We start from the raw sequence: 17,824 nt of genomic DNA, 5'->3' as shown, positions 1-17,824 counted from the left end.
TTGACTGAAAAGACACACAAAAACAGCATTTTCTCTTAAATTATTTTAATTTCTTGTGTACACTTAAAGAAAATTTACACACTTGTTTGTTTTTTTAAGAACCCGGGCATGCACGATTGACCTCGGTACAGGCTCTTTAGAGATATCATTCATCTGTATGAGTTTTCCATAGGAATTTTCCCATAACAATTTTTACATGTTCCATAGTTTGACTGTACACAGTCTGAAGCCACAGTTAACTATGTAAGCAGTTCTTCTGTATATCTTTACAATGTGCAAAATCCTCCAGGAGACAGAATAAACAGAGACACGACTGAAAAACAAAAGATCCAGGAGACAGAAAAACCAAAATGTGAGAAAACACGTTTCTGGCGAACATTTCCCATCATGCACTCCTGGTGTACAGGACCGCAGTAATGACAGACATCCTCCAGAAGAGTCACTTAAGATTTATCAGAGTAAATAAAACACAGATACAGAATGACCAAAACAGGTACATGAGCAAACCGATACAGCAGATATTGGTCCCTTATTCTTGATACATATATTTATATATTCAAGTTGATCATTCATTCAACAATTCCTTCACTACAATAGAGTCCAAAGCCAGTGGTTTCAACCTACATTAAAAAAACAATAATAAACAAAATGAGAACCGAAAAACATGAGCTAATGCAGAGATGTGGTTTGTATAGTTGCTGTCTGTCAGGATGGAAAGCGAGTTAATTGTTAAACTATTTGCACAACAAAATGATAAAGTGTTCACTAATGCCTGTGCGAAATCAAATAACCTAAAACCTACATGTAATAACAATATTGATTGTAATGTTATAGCCCAAATGATTAAAAACTAAGGCCTTTGTTACGCAAAATCTAAAGAAAAATTTGCAGGCGGTTTGGTTTCAAGTCGATATTACTATGCATTTATGTATCTACATACAAATCAGATCACTCACATCATCATTTGTGCCACTGAAGGACGTTTAAGCCAGTGTTTCATTAAAACAAACGACCTGAAAATAACATAATAAAAGTGCCTCGTTCTCCCTCATACAGACTCTTAACTGTGACGAATACTCAAAAAAAATCATCCCTGATTATATACAGATTGGCTCTAATATAAACACAAACTCTTTTTCTACTCTCATCCTACTAATAAAATTAACTAGTCTTTTCTCCTCTAAAGCGATCAAACATTAGTCGATTATCTTATCCACTCTCTCTAATTTAGACAATGTTTTTAAACTTAAAAACGCCCGGGAACATGATACACAGGAACTAGACAACCAAAAGGATGAAATTAAAATCATAACTGTCCGTTTCGTGAAAAGCTGGAGAGCGTTACACAGGGAAAGAGGTGAAACGGCTGGAGGCGAGGACCGCATCAGTCGGGCGTGGGACAGGGCGAGGAGGAGGAGGGGAGGAGAGGAGTCAGCGTGGAGGGGAACATGAGGACTTTAGCCTGCATGAACGACAGATCCGGCAGACCTGAGATCACTCGCCGAGCCTCTTCACTCAGATTCTCCTCCTTCTGCACAGGCTTTCTGCTGAGAGAGATCAGACCGGTCAGAGAGAGAGAGCACATCAGAGAGAAATATCTAAAACAGAGATCAAAGAGATCAGACATATCAGACAGAGATCAGACAATAGACAGAGATCAGAACCAGAGATCAAACCGAATAGACCAATATCAGACCGTTATCAGACAGATACCAGACAGATATTAGACAGAGATCAGACAGAATAGACCGATATCAGACAGATACCAGACATAGATCAGACCGATATCAGACAGATACCAGACAGAATAGACCGATATCAGACCGATATCAGACGGAATAGAGAGATCAGACAGAATAGACCGATATCAGACCGATACCAGACAGAATAGACCGATATCAGACCGATATCAGACAGAATAGAGAGATCAGACAGAATAGACCGATATCAGACCGATATCAGACAGATACCAGACAGAATAGAGAGATCAGACAGAAAAGACCGAAATCAGACCGATATCAGACAGAATAGAGAGATCAGACCGATATCAGACAGAATAGAGAGCTCAGACAGAATAGACCGATATCAGACCGATATCAGACAGATACCAGACAGAATAGAGAGATCAGACAGAAAAGACCGATATCAGACAGAGATCAGACCGATATCAGACAGAATAGAGAGATCAGACCGATATCAGACAGATACCAGACAGAATAGACATATCAGACCGATATCAGACGGAATAGAGAGATCAGACAGAATAGACCGATATCAGACAGAGATCAGACCGATACCAGACAGAATAGACCGATATCAGACAGAGGTCAGACCGATACCAGACAGATACCAGACAGAATAGACTGATATCAGACAGAGATCAGACAGATACCAGACAGAATAGACCGATATCAGACAGAGATCAGACCGATACCAGACAGATACCAGACAGAATAGAACGAGATCAGACATGATAGACAGAGATCAGAACAAGAGATCAGACAAAATACAGATATCAGACATAGATCAGACAGAATAGACCGATATCAGACCGATATCAGACCGATACCAGACAGAATAGACCGATATCAGACCGATATCAGACAGAATAGAGAGATCAGACAGAATAGACCGATATCAGACCGATATCAGACAGATACCAGACAGAATAGAGAGATCAGACAGAATAGACCGATATCAGACAGAGATCAGACCGATACCAGACAGAATAGACCGATATCAGACAGAGGTCAGACCGATACCAGACAGATACCAGACAGAATAGACTGATATCAGACAGAGATCAGACCGATACCAGACAGAATAGACCGATATCAGACAGAGATCAGACCGATACCAGACAGATACCAGACAGAATAGAACGAGATCAGACATGATAGACAGAGATCAGAACAAGAGATCAGACAAAATACAGATATCAGACATAGATCAGACAGAATAGACAGAGATCAGAACAAGACATTAGACAGAATAGACATATCAGAGAGAGATCAGACAAAACAGACAGAGATCAGAACGAGAGATCAGACAGATTAGAGAAAGTTGGAACAAAAATGCAAAATAACCCTATTTTTCTAAGGGTATTAACTGAACGGCAATCATTAAATGAACCAATAAACCTAGTACCACACAGGATTTTATTTTTCATGAGCAGCACGATAGAAGTACGCAGAAGTACTATAACAGTAGTAAATAGTGTTGGCATCACATGACCTACATCCATTTGCTATTTGCATTTTTATTAAATTCTGTGTAAAACCATCAAACCTTTTGGCAGTTGGCTCAAATAAGGAGTCAACGCCTACAGAAAGCCTGCTGCTCTGAACCCCTCACACTCTGTGGTGTGGCTCCTCCTGGTGGCCCAGCAGTAGTACTGTGAATGTGAGAGGTTCACTGACCTGGTGGAGGTGCTGGTCTTCTCCACGGTGGACATGAGGCGAGCAAACGCATCCACGACTCTACTGCTGCCTCCGCTGACGTCCAGCTTCGCCTGGGTCAACTCGTACAGCTCCGGGTCCACGCCTGCACACGCAGATCAGCACACATGTGATACACCAGCACATGCACGCATGCAACAACAATCGTCTGAATGGACGGTTAAAGATATAGATGTAAACAGAGCAGAAATCCAGAACGCACAGACAGCTTTGGTGTTAAACTGGAAATGTTTCAGCAAACCTGGTATGGATGTGGCCGTGCCGGAGGGCGACTCGTCCACAGGGCCGAAGAAATCGAGGTTGAGCAGAGAGGAGCCTCCACTCGCTTCAGAACGAGGGATGGTGAAAGACGAGAGAAGGGTTACGAACAGAGAGAAAGAGAACAAAGGAGAAGCAGAAGTTGACAAACGCTCAGGTCTGGATTAGTGATGAAACTACGTGACTGGATTAGTGCTGGTTTCTGTTAGCGAGAAGCATGAAGAGGACATGAGCATCCAACAGAAATGTGAAGAACTGTTAATCAAGTGTATAGTTTTCACAACACGAGACATGTTTCTATATACGATGTTCCTCCTCGTGAATCGATTGATTGGTCTTACCGTCCAGAGGGTTTGTAAGGCCACTGCTGCTCCAGTCAAACTGAACGGGAGGAAGAGGCTCCTGACCACAGAAAAAAAGAGACCAGATGTCACATTTTACAAAGTAATGCAAAAAATTATAATTAAATGAAAAAAGTTGTTCAATTTAGTTGTCTGTATGTCACTTTTGATGTGTGACAATTGTATTTGTTTGTTTTTTATGTGCAGGACTAGGTTTATTATCTAATTAATGATTGCCGCCCAGTTATTACACTTAGAAATATAGAAGCTGTAACTTTTTTAAGTTAAGAAAGGTCTGATATAAACTGTGGTAAATACTGATTTGGCATGCTTTGTCAAAAATATTGTAAACAAACCTTCCTATAGAAACCACGTTCTAAAATTAAAGTTTTGACATTTTCATTTGTGCAGATTATATGGGGTCTAGCTATTTAGTTTATTTTGACAAATAAAATATTACAATTTAAATCAAATTGGTTTTGATCAAATTGGTCCTCCAGCTGTTCCTTATATGTACATTTAACTTTTCCGGCCTCTTACTGCGACCTGTCCTAACTTTTTTGGAATGTGTAGCTCTCATGAAATCCAAAATGAGCCAATATTTGGCACGACATTTCAACATGTCTCACTTTCAACATTTGATATGTTATCTATATTCTATTGTGAATAAAATCTAAGTTTATGAGATTTGTAAAATTATTCCATTCCTTTTTTACTCACAATTTGTACTGTGTCCCAGCTTTTTTGGAATCGGGAGTGTAATGTGTGTACCATTTTAGCAGGTGAATGAAGACGCTCACCTGGGCAGTGTCAGGTGGACAGGTGTTCAGCTCCGTGGTGACTGAAGGAGATTTAGCGATTGAGGCGATCATTTCAGCGGCGGAGACGGGCTTCACCGGCTCTTTCGTGGGTTCCAGCATCCCCTGCAGACCGACAGTCGCCAAAGACGATTGATTAAACCCATATGAGCTTTAAAGGTCACCTAAAATAAACCAGCGTCCATCATTCTCTCACACACACAGCTCTCCTGCAGCTGGGCTTCACTCACCAGACTGGCAGCATACATTGGCACAATTACAGGCTGCTTTTTCTGTCCCGTGAACAGCTGAGGAGAAAGAGATCAAAACAGAAGAGAAGTCAGTTACACACAGAACACAGCTTCTTATATACATGACTTGACCATCACCAAACTCACGATGTTTCTGGTGTCGATACCAAGCGAGCAGAGCAGTGCTTTATTGGTGTGAGAGCCGCCCCACTGGTACCGGAGGCCGAAGGCATTATGAACATCCTGCAGCTGCTGCCAAACGTCCCGCAGTGCCCTACAGATCCCGCAGGAGGAGAACGAGAGCGTTTCATTCACCACAGGACAATAAAGATGACTTAACTGAGGTAACTGGCCCCCAGCAGCACTAAGCATATAAACCTGTGCTCCTCACCCATTGGTCGGCGCTCTGTCAGCGTCTTCCTGTGGTGAGGTGTCAGGAGGTTTGAGGAAGGTGTCGAGTGTGGTCACCTGTACCTCCACCGGGGGGGCGACCACCAGCTCGAAACTGGCCTGGAAAAGCTTCTCCAAACGGCTGAGCAGTGCAGACTTCGTAAAACACGGAAAGAAAGAAGAAAACGGTGTTATAATAGAGAGGGGATCAAAGGACTTTTGGAATGTTGCAACAGATAAATGTTGTTCTTTTGAATTTTCTGTTCATCAAAGAATTCTGAAAAAAAGTATCATGGTTTCCATAAAGATATTGAGCAGCACAATGGTTTTCAACACTGATAATAACCAGAAATGTTCCCTGAGCAGTAAATCAGCATATTATACTGATTTCTGAAGATCATGTGACACTGAAGACTGGAGGAATGATGCTGAAAATATTCAACTTTAATCACAGGGATAAATTACATTTGTCCAAATAGAAAACTGTTTTTTTTATTGTAATGATATTACACAATATTACCATTTTAAATGTATTTTTGATCAGATAAATGCAGCCTTGGTGACTTGGTGAAATATTACATTTCATTAATTAGTGAAAGGTATCTGTAAAAAATAGACATTATATAGGCTCTGTAGACAGAGTAAACCATCGTGTCCAGGTTCATTCCTCAATCTGATTTAATTTTCTGTGCTAGTTTTTCTGAAGCACAGAATGGGGCAAAGTAAAAAAGTAAATATAAACCATCAAACTAGTATTTTTTAAGTAATTCGACCTACCGTTGTACAACTTTTGTGCTCCTCCGCAGCAGTAGGGGGTGCTGTAACCGGTTGGCTTTCCTGACAATCATCTCTGTTTTTTTCTGTAGCCGATGCATCAAACCTTGCCCACGATTCCTCTTCCTTCTGGCTCTGATCCGGCTCAGAGAAGGCCTGCCATCCTTCGTTATCGCCCACCTGTGCAGAGCTAAAATCTGCGAAACTGTCACTTCCAGGAAAATCAGCAAACATTGTTGCCTCCTCACCCTCCAACTCTGTTTTACTAGGTTCTTTTGATGTGTCAAAATCACCAAATTCATCATCTTCAACCTCGAGAGGGGGACTCTGGTCCAGCTCGGGCTGAGAGACCCCCTGCTGGTCAAAATCAGCAAATCCAGTCGCGCTAAATGAGTGTGCGTCTCCAAAGTCACCGAAATCTCCAAAATCCTCATCGTCGTCCTCGGCCAGCTGGCTGTGGTCGGCCGGAGTGGCCGTCTCCTCCTGAAGCGGAGGCGAGGGGACAGATCCCGTCATGCTAAAGTCGCCGAATTCTTCAAGCGCGTCTGTCGATAGCGGCCGACCAAAGGAAGTCTCCGTTTCCGTCTCCATTTCTAAAGTCTCATTCTCTGAGCCTTTCTCATCTGATTGCTTGCCACTAGACTTATCCCCAATAGAGTCGGGAGACCGCCTGTTCTCATCGGTTTCACTAAAAGTGACACCATTAAGGGCTAGCGGTTGCACTGTGCTAACAACTTCAGCCGTATCAGCTTCTAGCTCCCTTCGATCTAAATCCGACCCTTCATGGAAACCCCAGTCACCGTTGCTGAGACTTTCAGAGTTTCCAGAAAAGAACCCAAACCCTGTGTTTCTCGAGTCCCTGCTATTGTCTTCTAAACTAGCGCCTCGCTCTTCAACGCTGTCGCTAGCATCGTTCTGTGGCGGTGTGCATTCTTGATTCGAATGTTCCCAGTCTGTCTCTGAAGGCTGGTTGTGTTCAGCATTAGAAAAGGCAGCGAAATCTGCAAAATCATCTGGACTGACATCAAATTCGTTGGATTTGTGTGGTGTGGCCGGGCTTCCGCCTTGGTCTAATGTTGCAAACCCGTTGGTGAGCACTTCAGCGGTGCCATTGCAGTCAATGACATCACTGTCAGTCCGAGACCCTGTTGTGGACTCCAGGGATGTGATGTGAGCTTGGTGCTCACTGAACTTTTTGAGTTCCTCTACGCTAACCGTTCTGCCATTGGGCGTGGAGGTCTGGCCAGAGCCATGGGTCACGCCGTTGGCTTTCGTAGACCCTGCGGGTTGAGCAGACAGCCCTACGATCCTTCCGTTGCTCAGCAGCTCCGGCGGCGAGGTGGCGTTCAGGGCCTGAGACTGATTGAACGTGGTTGGCGTGTCGAACTCAGAGAAGCTGGTGCTGTTCGGGACACCGGTGAAGTCACTGAAATCATCGTCCTCGTCCTCCATGCCATCCTCCATCGGGGGCGGAGAGGAGGAGTACATGTGCATTACGTCAGGCTCCATGGGGCCTTGAGCAGAAACACAGCCGAGAGCTCACACCTGAAGCAAAGCAATGCACGCACAGATTAGCATTCAGGAATATGACTAACAAACCATTAAAGTACAAATAAAGGGTAATTTATTCTCAGGGCCTTTAATCTAATATTACACATCAATATTTTCCAATTAGACACTGGTTATCGCAAAAGAGTTACTAGATATGTTATTGTTTGAGAAAACATTTTCTTTTTCTGGAAAAAGAAATATGATGCATAGAAAATTCAGCATGGATAGGTGCAATTAATACAATTGCAATGCAAAGTATTAAATTTCATTGAGTACACAGTGTTTTAGAGTAACGTGGCTTTGCGTTCATTTACACAAGCTAAACATGATCATGTTCACAGTAAATGCTAATCCACATCAAAATCTATGCTACTAATCTGAGTTTGTGTCGCACAGGAGTCAGGACAAAATGCACCAATCATCTTCCCATTGTGTAAAGAGAAGTGCCCATCAACACATATTACAATAGTAATAGTTATTGTTTTGTTTGATATTTTATAATTTTTGCTTTCATTTTTAAATGATCAGAAAAATCACAGCTAGGTTTTTTCCTCCTGAATTGCGCAGCCCTACAATGCATGTAACACAACGAGACTGTTGGACAGCTACTAATATAATTAAAGTGTCAGGATGCCCTCAGGATTATTCCAAACCCATAATCAGATTTAATGTGAAATGCAAGAAGTCGTTTGGAAATGCTTTCTGTCACAGCAACAGAAAATCAGCTCTTCTGCAACGTTTCATGTTTTAATCGCAACAGTGAGAACAGCAGGGAGACGCTGCATTATCACGAATTCTTCTCTTTAATGACCTTAAGCCTCATTTTTGTACATGAGCACCACCCTACATCTAATTACTGGTGTTTGCAAAGACAAGCAACACTTTGCTGTTGCTCTGCATATGTGTTAATGCTTTAAGCCATAAATAACTAACTAGTGGTGAATCATCACACACTGCTTGTGCTTGAGTACATCAAGCCATCTTTGAGAACACAACATCACTAAATCTTCTTAAATAAATAAAATGCATGCTTATTTTCTTTATTCAAACCACTGATCACCATCGTAACACCGCTAAGCAATCGCCCTCTGTAGACAGCACTCATCATGATAGTGCTCAAGGGCTCATTAACAGGAACAGGTTCTTGTTGTCTAACTCAAATCAAATCAACAAGAGTTAAAACAAGACAGACTGTCTTCAAATCAGATGCTAATTGAGTGCTAACAGGAGAAGTGGTGACTCGAGCAGAGCAGGAGAACCAGATCAGTCTGGAAAATCCACGTCACTCAATGCAATAGTTTACAAAGGAGAGCAAAAGCACAAAGCAAATTAAACAGGGCTTTAAATGATCTACTGTCTCGCACTGGGAGCGTCGTCAGAGATGTTTGCTCAGAGCTGGGTCAAACAATGACAGAGTGACACTCGAGAAAACAGCAAGATCTTTACCAAACCTCACTTTACATTCACACCACTTAAGTGGCCGATGTCTTACAGACATTATAAAGCAAAAAAAGAAAAAGAAAATTATACATTTCAGAAAGCATCAACAGATTTCCAAATGAATTATTTACTCCTCTGATTTATATTATTGTAAATTAATTTAAGATATATCTTCATAGATTTAATGGTGACTTGACTGACAGTAATGCTCAACTTTCCTGTAAGGACAAAACCTTTGGTAAATAACTGATATTAATCATCATAACTGAGTATTCATTTTATAATTATTATGAAAATGATACTTTCAAAAACAGGAAGATTAAAACAGGAACAGGAAGCAAATTGTGCTAAACTACCATTTTTGTTTACACCAGTTTAACTGCAGATGTCTATAATCTAGCACACACACACACAAAAAAATTTACTATCAGAAAGCAACAACAAATGTCCATCTTAATTATTTTACTCCTTTAGTTTGTATTACTGCAAATTAAAAATCCCTCTGCATTTCAGAAGATACTCTTATTTTCTTCTGATGATACACTTCATCTATAAATATCTATAATTAGGCTATAACGGCACACTCATATTACACATACCAAGGCTAAAATGTAGTAATATGAGGATTCTGAGTAATATAGCTTCTAAAATAGACGCAGGACACACTTCAGGAGTGAAGTTATTAAATCAGTTCATCACAGCTGTTAAAAACACCAGGCCTTCAGCTCATAAACTGATCAATCTACACACACTTTATTAACCTGACGAGGAGATTAGTTTAGATTAAACTGTGTTTATCCTAGATTAAATCTGGATTAAACCTGGACTTTTAGGATTTTAGACAGAATCGAATCGGTTTTGTAGATGTTTACCTCACGGCTAGCAGTTAGCCATTAGCTTGATTACTCCTGACAGCAACAAATACAGTGTTTAAATCAGTCAAAATGATCTTTTTCTGTCTAACCTATGACATTAAGTTCCCGTAAGAGTCGTGTTATTGTTTCACGAGTGATTCAGCAGAGCAAACTCGGTCTGTTAGCATACGAGCTCAGAGTAGCATCAGAACCTATTGGTTAACATGGGCGATGCTAGCAGGCTAACACTAGCTGTAGACTCGGTGCTAACGGCTAGCTGTCACGCAGCTGTCAGTCATCTTCTTACCTCACGAGACCGGAGTGAACAGTCCCATCGTCACGAGCGCATCCCGCGCACCGGCGTCACGGGAGACCCGCTCAGATCCCGCTCTCTATGTCTGTGTGAGTGTGTGTGAGTGTGAAAGTGTGAGCTATAGATCCTGCTCTTTTTCTGAGTATTACCCAGCATGCACCACGCACTGGTGTGGCACTGCTGGACTCGCGTGTTGATTGGCTGAGGCTGGCTTGAACACATAATATTATAATTATGTAACATTATTTGGCTTATCTTTTTCTCACTATAGTACTGTATTTTGTAAATTTAATGTCATTTTGAAATATATTTTAATTAATAATAATTCACTATTTGTTTAGTTTATTGAGTTATTTAGTAATATCTGTCAAGCCATTAATCGCGATAAATCGCATCCAAAATAAAAGATTTTTGTTTACATATCATATTTGTGTGTGCAGTTTATATTTATTATGTATATATAAACAAAAACACATGCATGCATATATTAAATAAAAATATGTTATATTTATGTATTATAAATATATATATATATAAAATATAAATTAAATTGCTATAAATATATACATGCAAATACATGTAAATGTTTTCTAAATCTGTAATATATTTGTGTGTATTTATAAATAAATAATACATATAAATATATTATGTAAACAAAAACTTTTATTTTGCATGCCATAAATTGTTTGGCAACACTTGTTTATATCAAACTTAAATTTTTTGTTATCATTTTTTATACTGCTAGCCTGAAGACCCAGTTCATACAGTGAAAAGAAAAATATTTTACTGCTCTATGTATTTTTTGTTTGTTTTAATGTAATTTTTATGTCTATTTATTTTTATCTCATTTTATTCTACTATTTATTATTTACATTTATCTATTTATTTATTATTTTAATCTATTTTTAAAGATTTTTTTGTACATTTTAATCTACCTTTTTTACACTGCTTAGCCTAAAGGCCCCATTTATACTGTAAAATATAATATTATAAAATTGTAAAAAAATATAAATAGAAAAATATTGAGTTTCTATTAAGTTACATTAAGCTTTGGTACTCACTAGAACTGTATTGCTATATGTATTATTTGTATTTTATTATCTATCTATTGTTTAGCATACCTATCTCTTTATAATTATTATTATTTTATTAATTTTTAATCAATTTTTATTTTAATTAACTTTTTCTAAGTTTTTGCTTACCGGCCCAAATCAAGCAGAGCCTTAGCAAGCACCAAGGCATAATACAGTCATTATAACATACTGCAGAACAGCTGAGAAGGAGCTCTACTATAATAGACATAATCATCAGGAAGCAGAGCAGAGATAAGAAAGCCAACAGGAAAGCTGAAGGCAGGAGTTTATCAGCACAATATGCAGGAAGACTCTTCCATGAACACTAAAATTAAACTCTTCAGAAGGGATGAGAACGTTTAGTAACAGGAGTGCAGCACATCAGTCATTTGCACATTTGAAATATCTTTCTGTATACACCAAATACTCCTCAAGATAACTTTAGAGAATAGCACCTGCTTCATGTAAACGATCTACAATATTACTCAATAGTGTGTCCGGCCCTGCTAATATCATCACTTACAATACCATTTAATTCATTAGAAGCCTTTATTAATTAGAAACAATGTGTGTACAATCAAGAAGAGGCTGATGTGACACACCGTGTGCTCAGAGACAATAAATACACAGAAAGCACTGGAATGCAATGATTGTTACCCCTGATTTCTGCTGGTCTCAAGTAACCAAAGCACCTAAATGAAGTTCACATCATCAGCGGCTCAACACTGTGCCTGTGTCAGTGCAAATACAGTGTTAAGATCACTATTGATGTAAGACAGATGCATATCTCAAATCACCCTTTTTTATGTTCTATACATGTATTTAGGAAATAATCAAACCTCTTTGAGGTTTCCACCGGAGTATATTAGCTGTAGAGTTACACATTCAGGCAGTACGTTCATATATCACTATTCACCGAGGCTGTACATTGTTAGTTCAGCTTCTGTATCTGACCTCATGCAACATTCATCTTACATTTGTCATCTCCACTTTAATGCTATACATTCAACATGGAATGCATGCTCTTGGTCTTATATTTAATATGATTTTTTAAATATATGTAACATGTTAATATTTACATATATTTATTTTAATATATAAATATTTTGTATTTTACCTTTGAAATTCATTTACTGATTTCACTTAATAGTGCTCTGCACTATTTCTGTAGTCCAAAACTATGAAACAAGTGGCTTTTCAGCACTGAAGTCCCGGGCTGGTTTTCTGATTGGGTTTAGGTTCAGTTCCTGAAATAATATCTATGGTGAACACAAGCTCACAATATTTTCACATTTTATCACAATTGCTAAAAAGTGTACACATTTAACCGCAGAGGTTCAACTCATCTACTCACTAGGCGCTGTCACGGCCTCATTGTGATTATAATCATGCTCGTGCACTATTCAAACTCAAACGTTTTTAAAAAGGCTGATGGTGAAGTTACACAATCTTGTAGTTTGTTTACATTTTGTTCAGGATTCAAAATTGATTGTGAAGATGAACAAAATGAGTAAAAATCTTGGTCACAGAGCTTTTTTCTGCAATAATCCAAAAGCCAATGGAAAGTCCAGTTGAGTCCAGGATGATGTGAACTTATGAGATGGACTACAGAAATACATCAAAATCAAGTCCCACCCTATTTGAATATCCCTTTGCACTCAGAAAAAACAAACTAAATCGGATGCGAATGGCATTTCATGTTGACTTCTGCTAAAATGCTACTGAGAATTGTGATGCTAATAAAAACAAATGTCTCCTTATAGCTCGAATTGCATCAATTCATCAGTTCTAGATGATTGTGGAGCGTCCTTCAGCATCACAGACAGTCTTTAGCACCCAGAACAGACTCGAGGAGTCTTCAGTTGAGCTTGGTGATGGTCAGACTGCCGCTGATCTGGATGGTGTCGATGGCCGTCAGCGGCGTCACGCGGTGGTAGAAGTCAAAGAGCTGATGGCCGTCCACGAGCACGCGGAAGCGCGGGTGATCACAATGAATCTCAACCTGAACAAACAACAAGAACATGTCACATACAGCTTCTAATTGCATGTTCATGTTCCTGCTGTTTTATAAGGACTAGGAGAGTTTCAAGCAATAAACAGTTATTTAGACTATTTATTTTTTGCATATTCATCAGTCACTCTAAATATTTACTCTTATGCAATTAGACATACGCTTTTATCCAAAGCGATTGACTTTGCACTCAAGTAATAAAATTAATCAGTTCATGCATTTGCTGGGAATCTTGGTGTTGCGGTCAGCATGGCCCTGAACCATCCTCCATTAACCCCATAAAGCCTGCTGTGTCATATTTGATGCACAAAGGTCTCTAAGTGATAAACATGATCAAAACCTTGCTGTTAAATCAGCTGCACGCAATCTACTACATGTCTTCTACCGTCTGATTGATAGTTTAGACTTTTGGGCGTTAAATGCCTTTTAGTACAAGTATAAAACGGCTTGTGCTTCACTTGTCTAATTGCTCTGAAATCTTTAATGATTTTTATAAAGTAAACATGAGAATAACTTTCATATTGTTATTGCCAACACTTACTGGGCTAAAGCAACTTCTCTTTACATGTACTTGATTATCCAGATAATAAATAATAACAGCAAATATATTAATAATAGTCATGCTAATAAGCAACTAGTTAATAGTGAGAAGTGGTCCCTAAACTAAAGTGATACCACTTTTTCTGTCTATTATTTTATATGTTTATGGGGTTAACAAGCCTTCAAAAACACCAACAAGTCAACTATTTAGTAGACAGCCAATCGTTCAGTTTTGCAAATATGTATCCCGACGCAAAACATGAGGTCATTCAGCTGAATTCAGATGAGGACACTGACCCTGAAAGGCTGCTCTGCGATGAAGGGGAAGTACGGTATTGACCTCTCCTCCTCGCCCCAGCTTTCAGAAACACAGGCGTTTCGTGAAACCTCCCGGTCGTCGAACCGCACGCACATATCCAGAGCCACGTCCCCACAGCCGCATGTCAGACTGATGTCAAACCTGCCCCGGAGAGAGAGAGAGAGAGAGAGAGATGAGGGAGAGAGAGAGATGAGGGAGAGAGAGAGAGAGATGAGAGAGAGAGAGAGAGAGAGAGAGAGAGAGAGATGAGGGAGAGAGAGAGCAGGAACATTCAACATTGAGTCCAAACCAGCGACTGAATCAACTGAAACAACAGAATACAGGAGCTCATCGTCTAGACGTTTTCTGTCTAACCTCATTCCTAGTAAACTAGCTGGCTTTGATCATTTAACTTATACAGATAATATGAAGCACATGACAGCTGTGTCTCTCAGGGTGTGTCCTGCACGTGTGTGAGCACTTGTGTGTGTGTGTGTGTGTGTGTGTGTTGACATAAGCTACTGTACCTGTTCGGATCTGCATTCACGACGCCCATGACCGTGATTTTCTTCCCCGGTCTCAGTCCTCCGCGGATGCTGCCACAGAACGGCACGGCCTGTCAAACACAGCACAGCGACGTGAGACAACACAGCCTGGACACATAGACAGATCCACATCTGTCAGGTCATTACCAGTGTCTGCTGCTCATCTTTCTGCGGTGACATACACTGAGGCTCCTCAAAAGAACCGCTCAGATTTCTGGTTCTCTGTGGTGGATAAAGCACAACCAGGAAGTTAAGAGACGGCCGTTTGTGCAAAAAACATGCAAATTACAGACAGATACACAGCACTGAACAGATGGAAACACTGATTCATTCACTAAGGGAACATACAAATGCACAATATACAAGCTGTCTTCTTTTAAACACAATTAAAAGTGAATGAGGACTGGAGCTGTCAACCCCTCATAGGACTAAAAGAACCATAAAAATATCCTAAACATATTCCATATGAAATAAAGTCAGAGTCTTTAGAACCTAAATCATTGAAACTATCAAGACATCCAATTATATTTGACAACAAATTGAAGCAAACATGTTCTCCTCACACAAAACTATTGTCTGGCTTCATAAGATAATATAGCACATCTGTCTTGACAGCTCCAGTCCCATTCACTTACACTGTAAAAAAAAAAAAAAAAATCCTAAAAAAGTGTAAGTAAGTAAATAATGCATGTTATCTGAATGTGTAAATTTCTTTAAAACATCAATGCGTGTGAATTCTCCAGTCTGACTCTCATTGCTGACGAACTAGTTCCGCGTCACTCTTTATTATGACAATACTCACAAGTTCGTGTCGGACTGCGCTCAGCTCCGCCATGTTCCACGCAGATGCTCCACGGAAAGCGCGAGCGCTCGGGCTCGGTTCGGGATCCAGGAGTCAGTTCGCCTGTATCTCCTGCAGTCTATGAGCAGAACTCTGAAAGAAGCGTCTGTCCAATCAGCGCGCGCCCAGCAGGGTTTGCATTGTGACGTGGGCAGGATGTTAATCCGAGCGCTTGTCCTAAAACTTAAATCAGCTCTAATGACTTTAGTCTGTGTTTATCCCCCTGGGACTGAGAAGAAAAATGTTTTTGGGAATTTATTTTTACGTCATTATAATCTGTGGAGCACATGACTTTTTATAATATAAAGTCAAATGTTATATTCGATCAACATCTTCTTGCAAACTCAGCACCTGTTCAACAACTCACTGAAAAACTCATAAAATGTTAGTTTAAGACATAATTTGAAAATCAAGGCATAGTGAATCAGTGTATGAAAACGGATTGACCAGCATCAGAACTAAAAATAGCATGTTACATTTTTGAAAATGATAGCACAGTAAAACTTTTTTTTCTTTTTTTGATGTGCACCACGGCGCACTGAACAAGAAAACGTTTTCGAGCTAACATTTTTAACAATGTTTTGAAAACATTTAAAACCAGATAACATTCCACAAGTGTTCTATTAATGGAAGAATGTTCGTTAGTCAGAGTTCTGAGAACATTCCTGGGGAACACCGTGGAATACCACGTGGCAAGAAAACGCACTGAAAAGATCGGAAATTAAATCTCTTTATATCATATGAAACATATTTTGCATGTATTTAAAATTGATAAATCTGATATTGAACTAAAAGTATCCTCATAAGATTCTTCCACGACCAAATTGAGCTTTGCTGTCAGAATCATTCATTTTAGGCAAATAGCCTATGAGTTTTATTTCTCATTGGGAAGTTTTAGGAAAACCTGTGAAAGAGCAGCTTCTGAGCAAACACAGTTTCATATGTTTAATTCTAGACTTGTAGTCATAAACATTTAATATCTCATGAATATACAGCATACAGATTCCATATTAATTCATCTTTAACTATTACTCATGTATGCCGACGGAGGACTTTGGCATTTTTACACGGTATTATCACACATATGTTGCCTCTTGTGATGTTCACAGGACTGATATAAACTGTCTGTCTGAATCAAGGTGAAGGCAGCACCACAGACACACACGTGTTGTGTTGTGAGGGTTTATACAGCAGGGGGCGGTCTAGAGCAACACTTTACTTTCTACCTCAATACTACTGAAACACCTCATCTTTCTATCTATCTATCTATCTATCTATCTATCTATCTATCTATCTATCTATCTATCTATCTATCTATCTATCTATCTATCTATCTGTCCATCATCCATCCATCCATTTATTAGTCTGTTTGTCTATCTTTTCAACAGTCTGTCTGACGACCTGTCTACTTTCTTTTTATAAAAGAAAATTATAAAAATAAAAAAAATAAAACATATTATTAGAGCCACAGAGTACAGGATGGTCTCTCAGCTTGACCGACACTGTAACCTCAACCAGAATCTCTCTCAGAGAAATCTGATTTCCAAACATCTCTTCGTTATGTTTGTTTCCAATAACCTGTTGCCTCATTCAAGTTTAAAAGCATGGCAGGTTTAGTTGAATCCTTTGTAAAGAGAGTAAGCGAATCATAAAGCTCTGCTGTGTCATTGTGGATTGTGTCATGCCTATGGTGCACGACTGGTTTGAGATCCATAGACTCAAGAAGACTGCATGTAAACAACACACTAATGTGTTACACAGACAAAGACTTTTAATGCAATATCTCTCTTTTCTATCTCCTACACCCAGATATAACACACACACACACACACACACACACACACACTCACAAACTCAGACATCAGGACTCCAGCCGAGCAGTCTTTTTGTTTCCCTCCCCAGTCTAAGTTCAGGGTATTTAAAACACAGTGTAAACACACTTATACTCATGGCAACTGTCTCCATGACAGCATGACAACAAGTCCTTGGCAGCTGGTGTAACTTAATATTTGCGTTGCGTTAGCATAACATTTTCATTATGTAAGGCTGAGGCAGAGAGGCGGCGCTCATCACTGAAGTTCAGGGCAGT

The 17,824-nt window shown here is 39.6% G+C and overlaps 2 protein-coding genes across 7 annotated transcripts; both read right to left on the bottom strand.

Moving 5' to 3' along the window:
* Positions 1–28: 28 nt before the first annotated feature.
* On the bottom strand, positions 29–10,560 carry LOC113074001 (aftiphilin-like). 6 transcript variants are annotated; one of them, XM_026246704.1, is made up of 10 exons: positions 10,422–10,560; positions 6,273–7,814; positions 5,497–5,651; positions 5,253–5,379; positions 5,106–5,162; positions 4,858–4,980; positions 4,058–4,118; positions 3,700–3,783; positions 3,420–3,543; positions 29–1,547 (listed from the first exon to the last, which is right to left on the bottom strand). In XM_026246704.1, the coding sequence occupies exons 2-10, from the start codon at positions 7,776–7,778 to the stop codon at positions 1,385–1,387; spliced, it is 2,400 nt and encodes a 799-aa protein (XP_026102489.1). In that variant the 5' UTR covers positions 7,779–7,814; positions 10,422–10,560; the 3' UTR covers positions 29–1,384. The 6 variants fall into 6 exon arrangements, with proteins under 6 accessions (XP_026102489.1, XP_026102490.1, XP_026102492.1 ...); XM_026246705.1 differs by having other exon boundaries at positions 29–1,544; positions 10,422–10,559; XM_026246707.1 differs by lacking the exon at positions 3,700–3,783 and having other exon boundaries at positions 3,420–3,540; positions 4,055–4,118.
* Positions 10,561–12,704: 2,144 nt separating this feature from the next.
* LOC113074020 (galectin-related protein-like) lies at positions 12,705–15,808 on the bottom strand. Its single transcript, XM_026246729.1, has 5 exons — positions 15,697–15,808; positions 15,042–15,116; positions 14,877–14,965; positions 14,349–14,511; positions 12,705–13,502 (listed from the first exon to the last, which is right to left on the bottom strand). Exons 1-5 carry the CDS (start codon positions 15,727–15,729, stop codon positions 13,359–13,361), a joined length of 504 nt encoding a protein of 167 aa, XP_026102514.1. The 5' UTR covers positions 15,730–15,808; the 3' UTR covers positions 12,705–13,358.
* Between the last annotated feature and the right edge of the window lie 2,016 nt (positions 15,809–17,824).

The sequence above is a fragment of the Carassius auratus genome, unplaced genomic scaffold (genome assembly GCF_003368295.1).
Source record: "Carassius auratus strain Wakin unplaced genomic scaffold, ASM336829v1 scaf_tig00013464, whole genome shotgun sequence".
Classification (NCBI taxonomy): Eukaryota; Metazoa; Chordata; class Actinopteri; order Cypriniformes; family Cyprinidae; genus Carassius; species Carassius auratus.
Note: the sequence above shows the minus strand (reverse complement) of the source record. Positions and strands in the feature narration are given on the sequence as shown.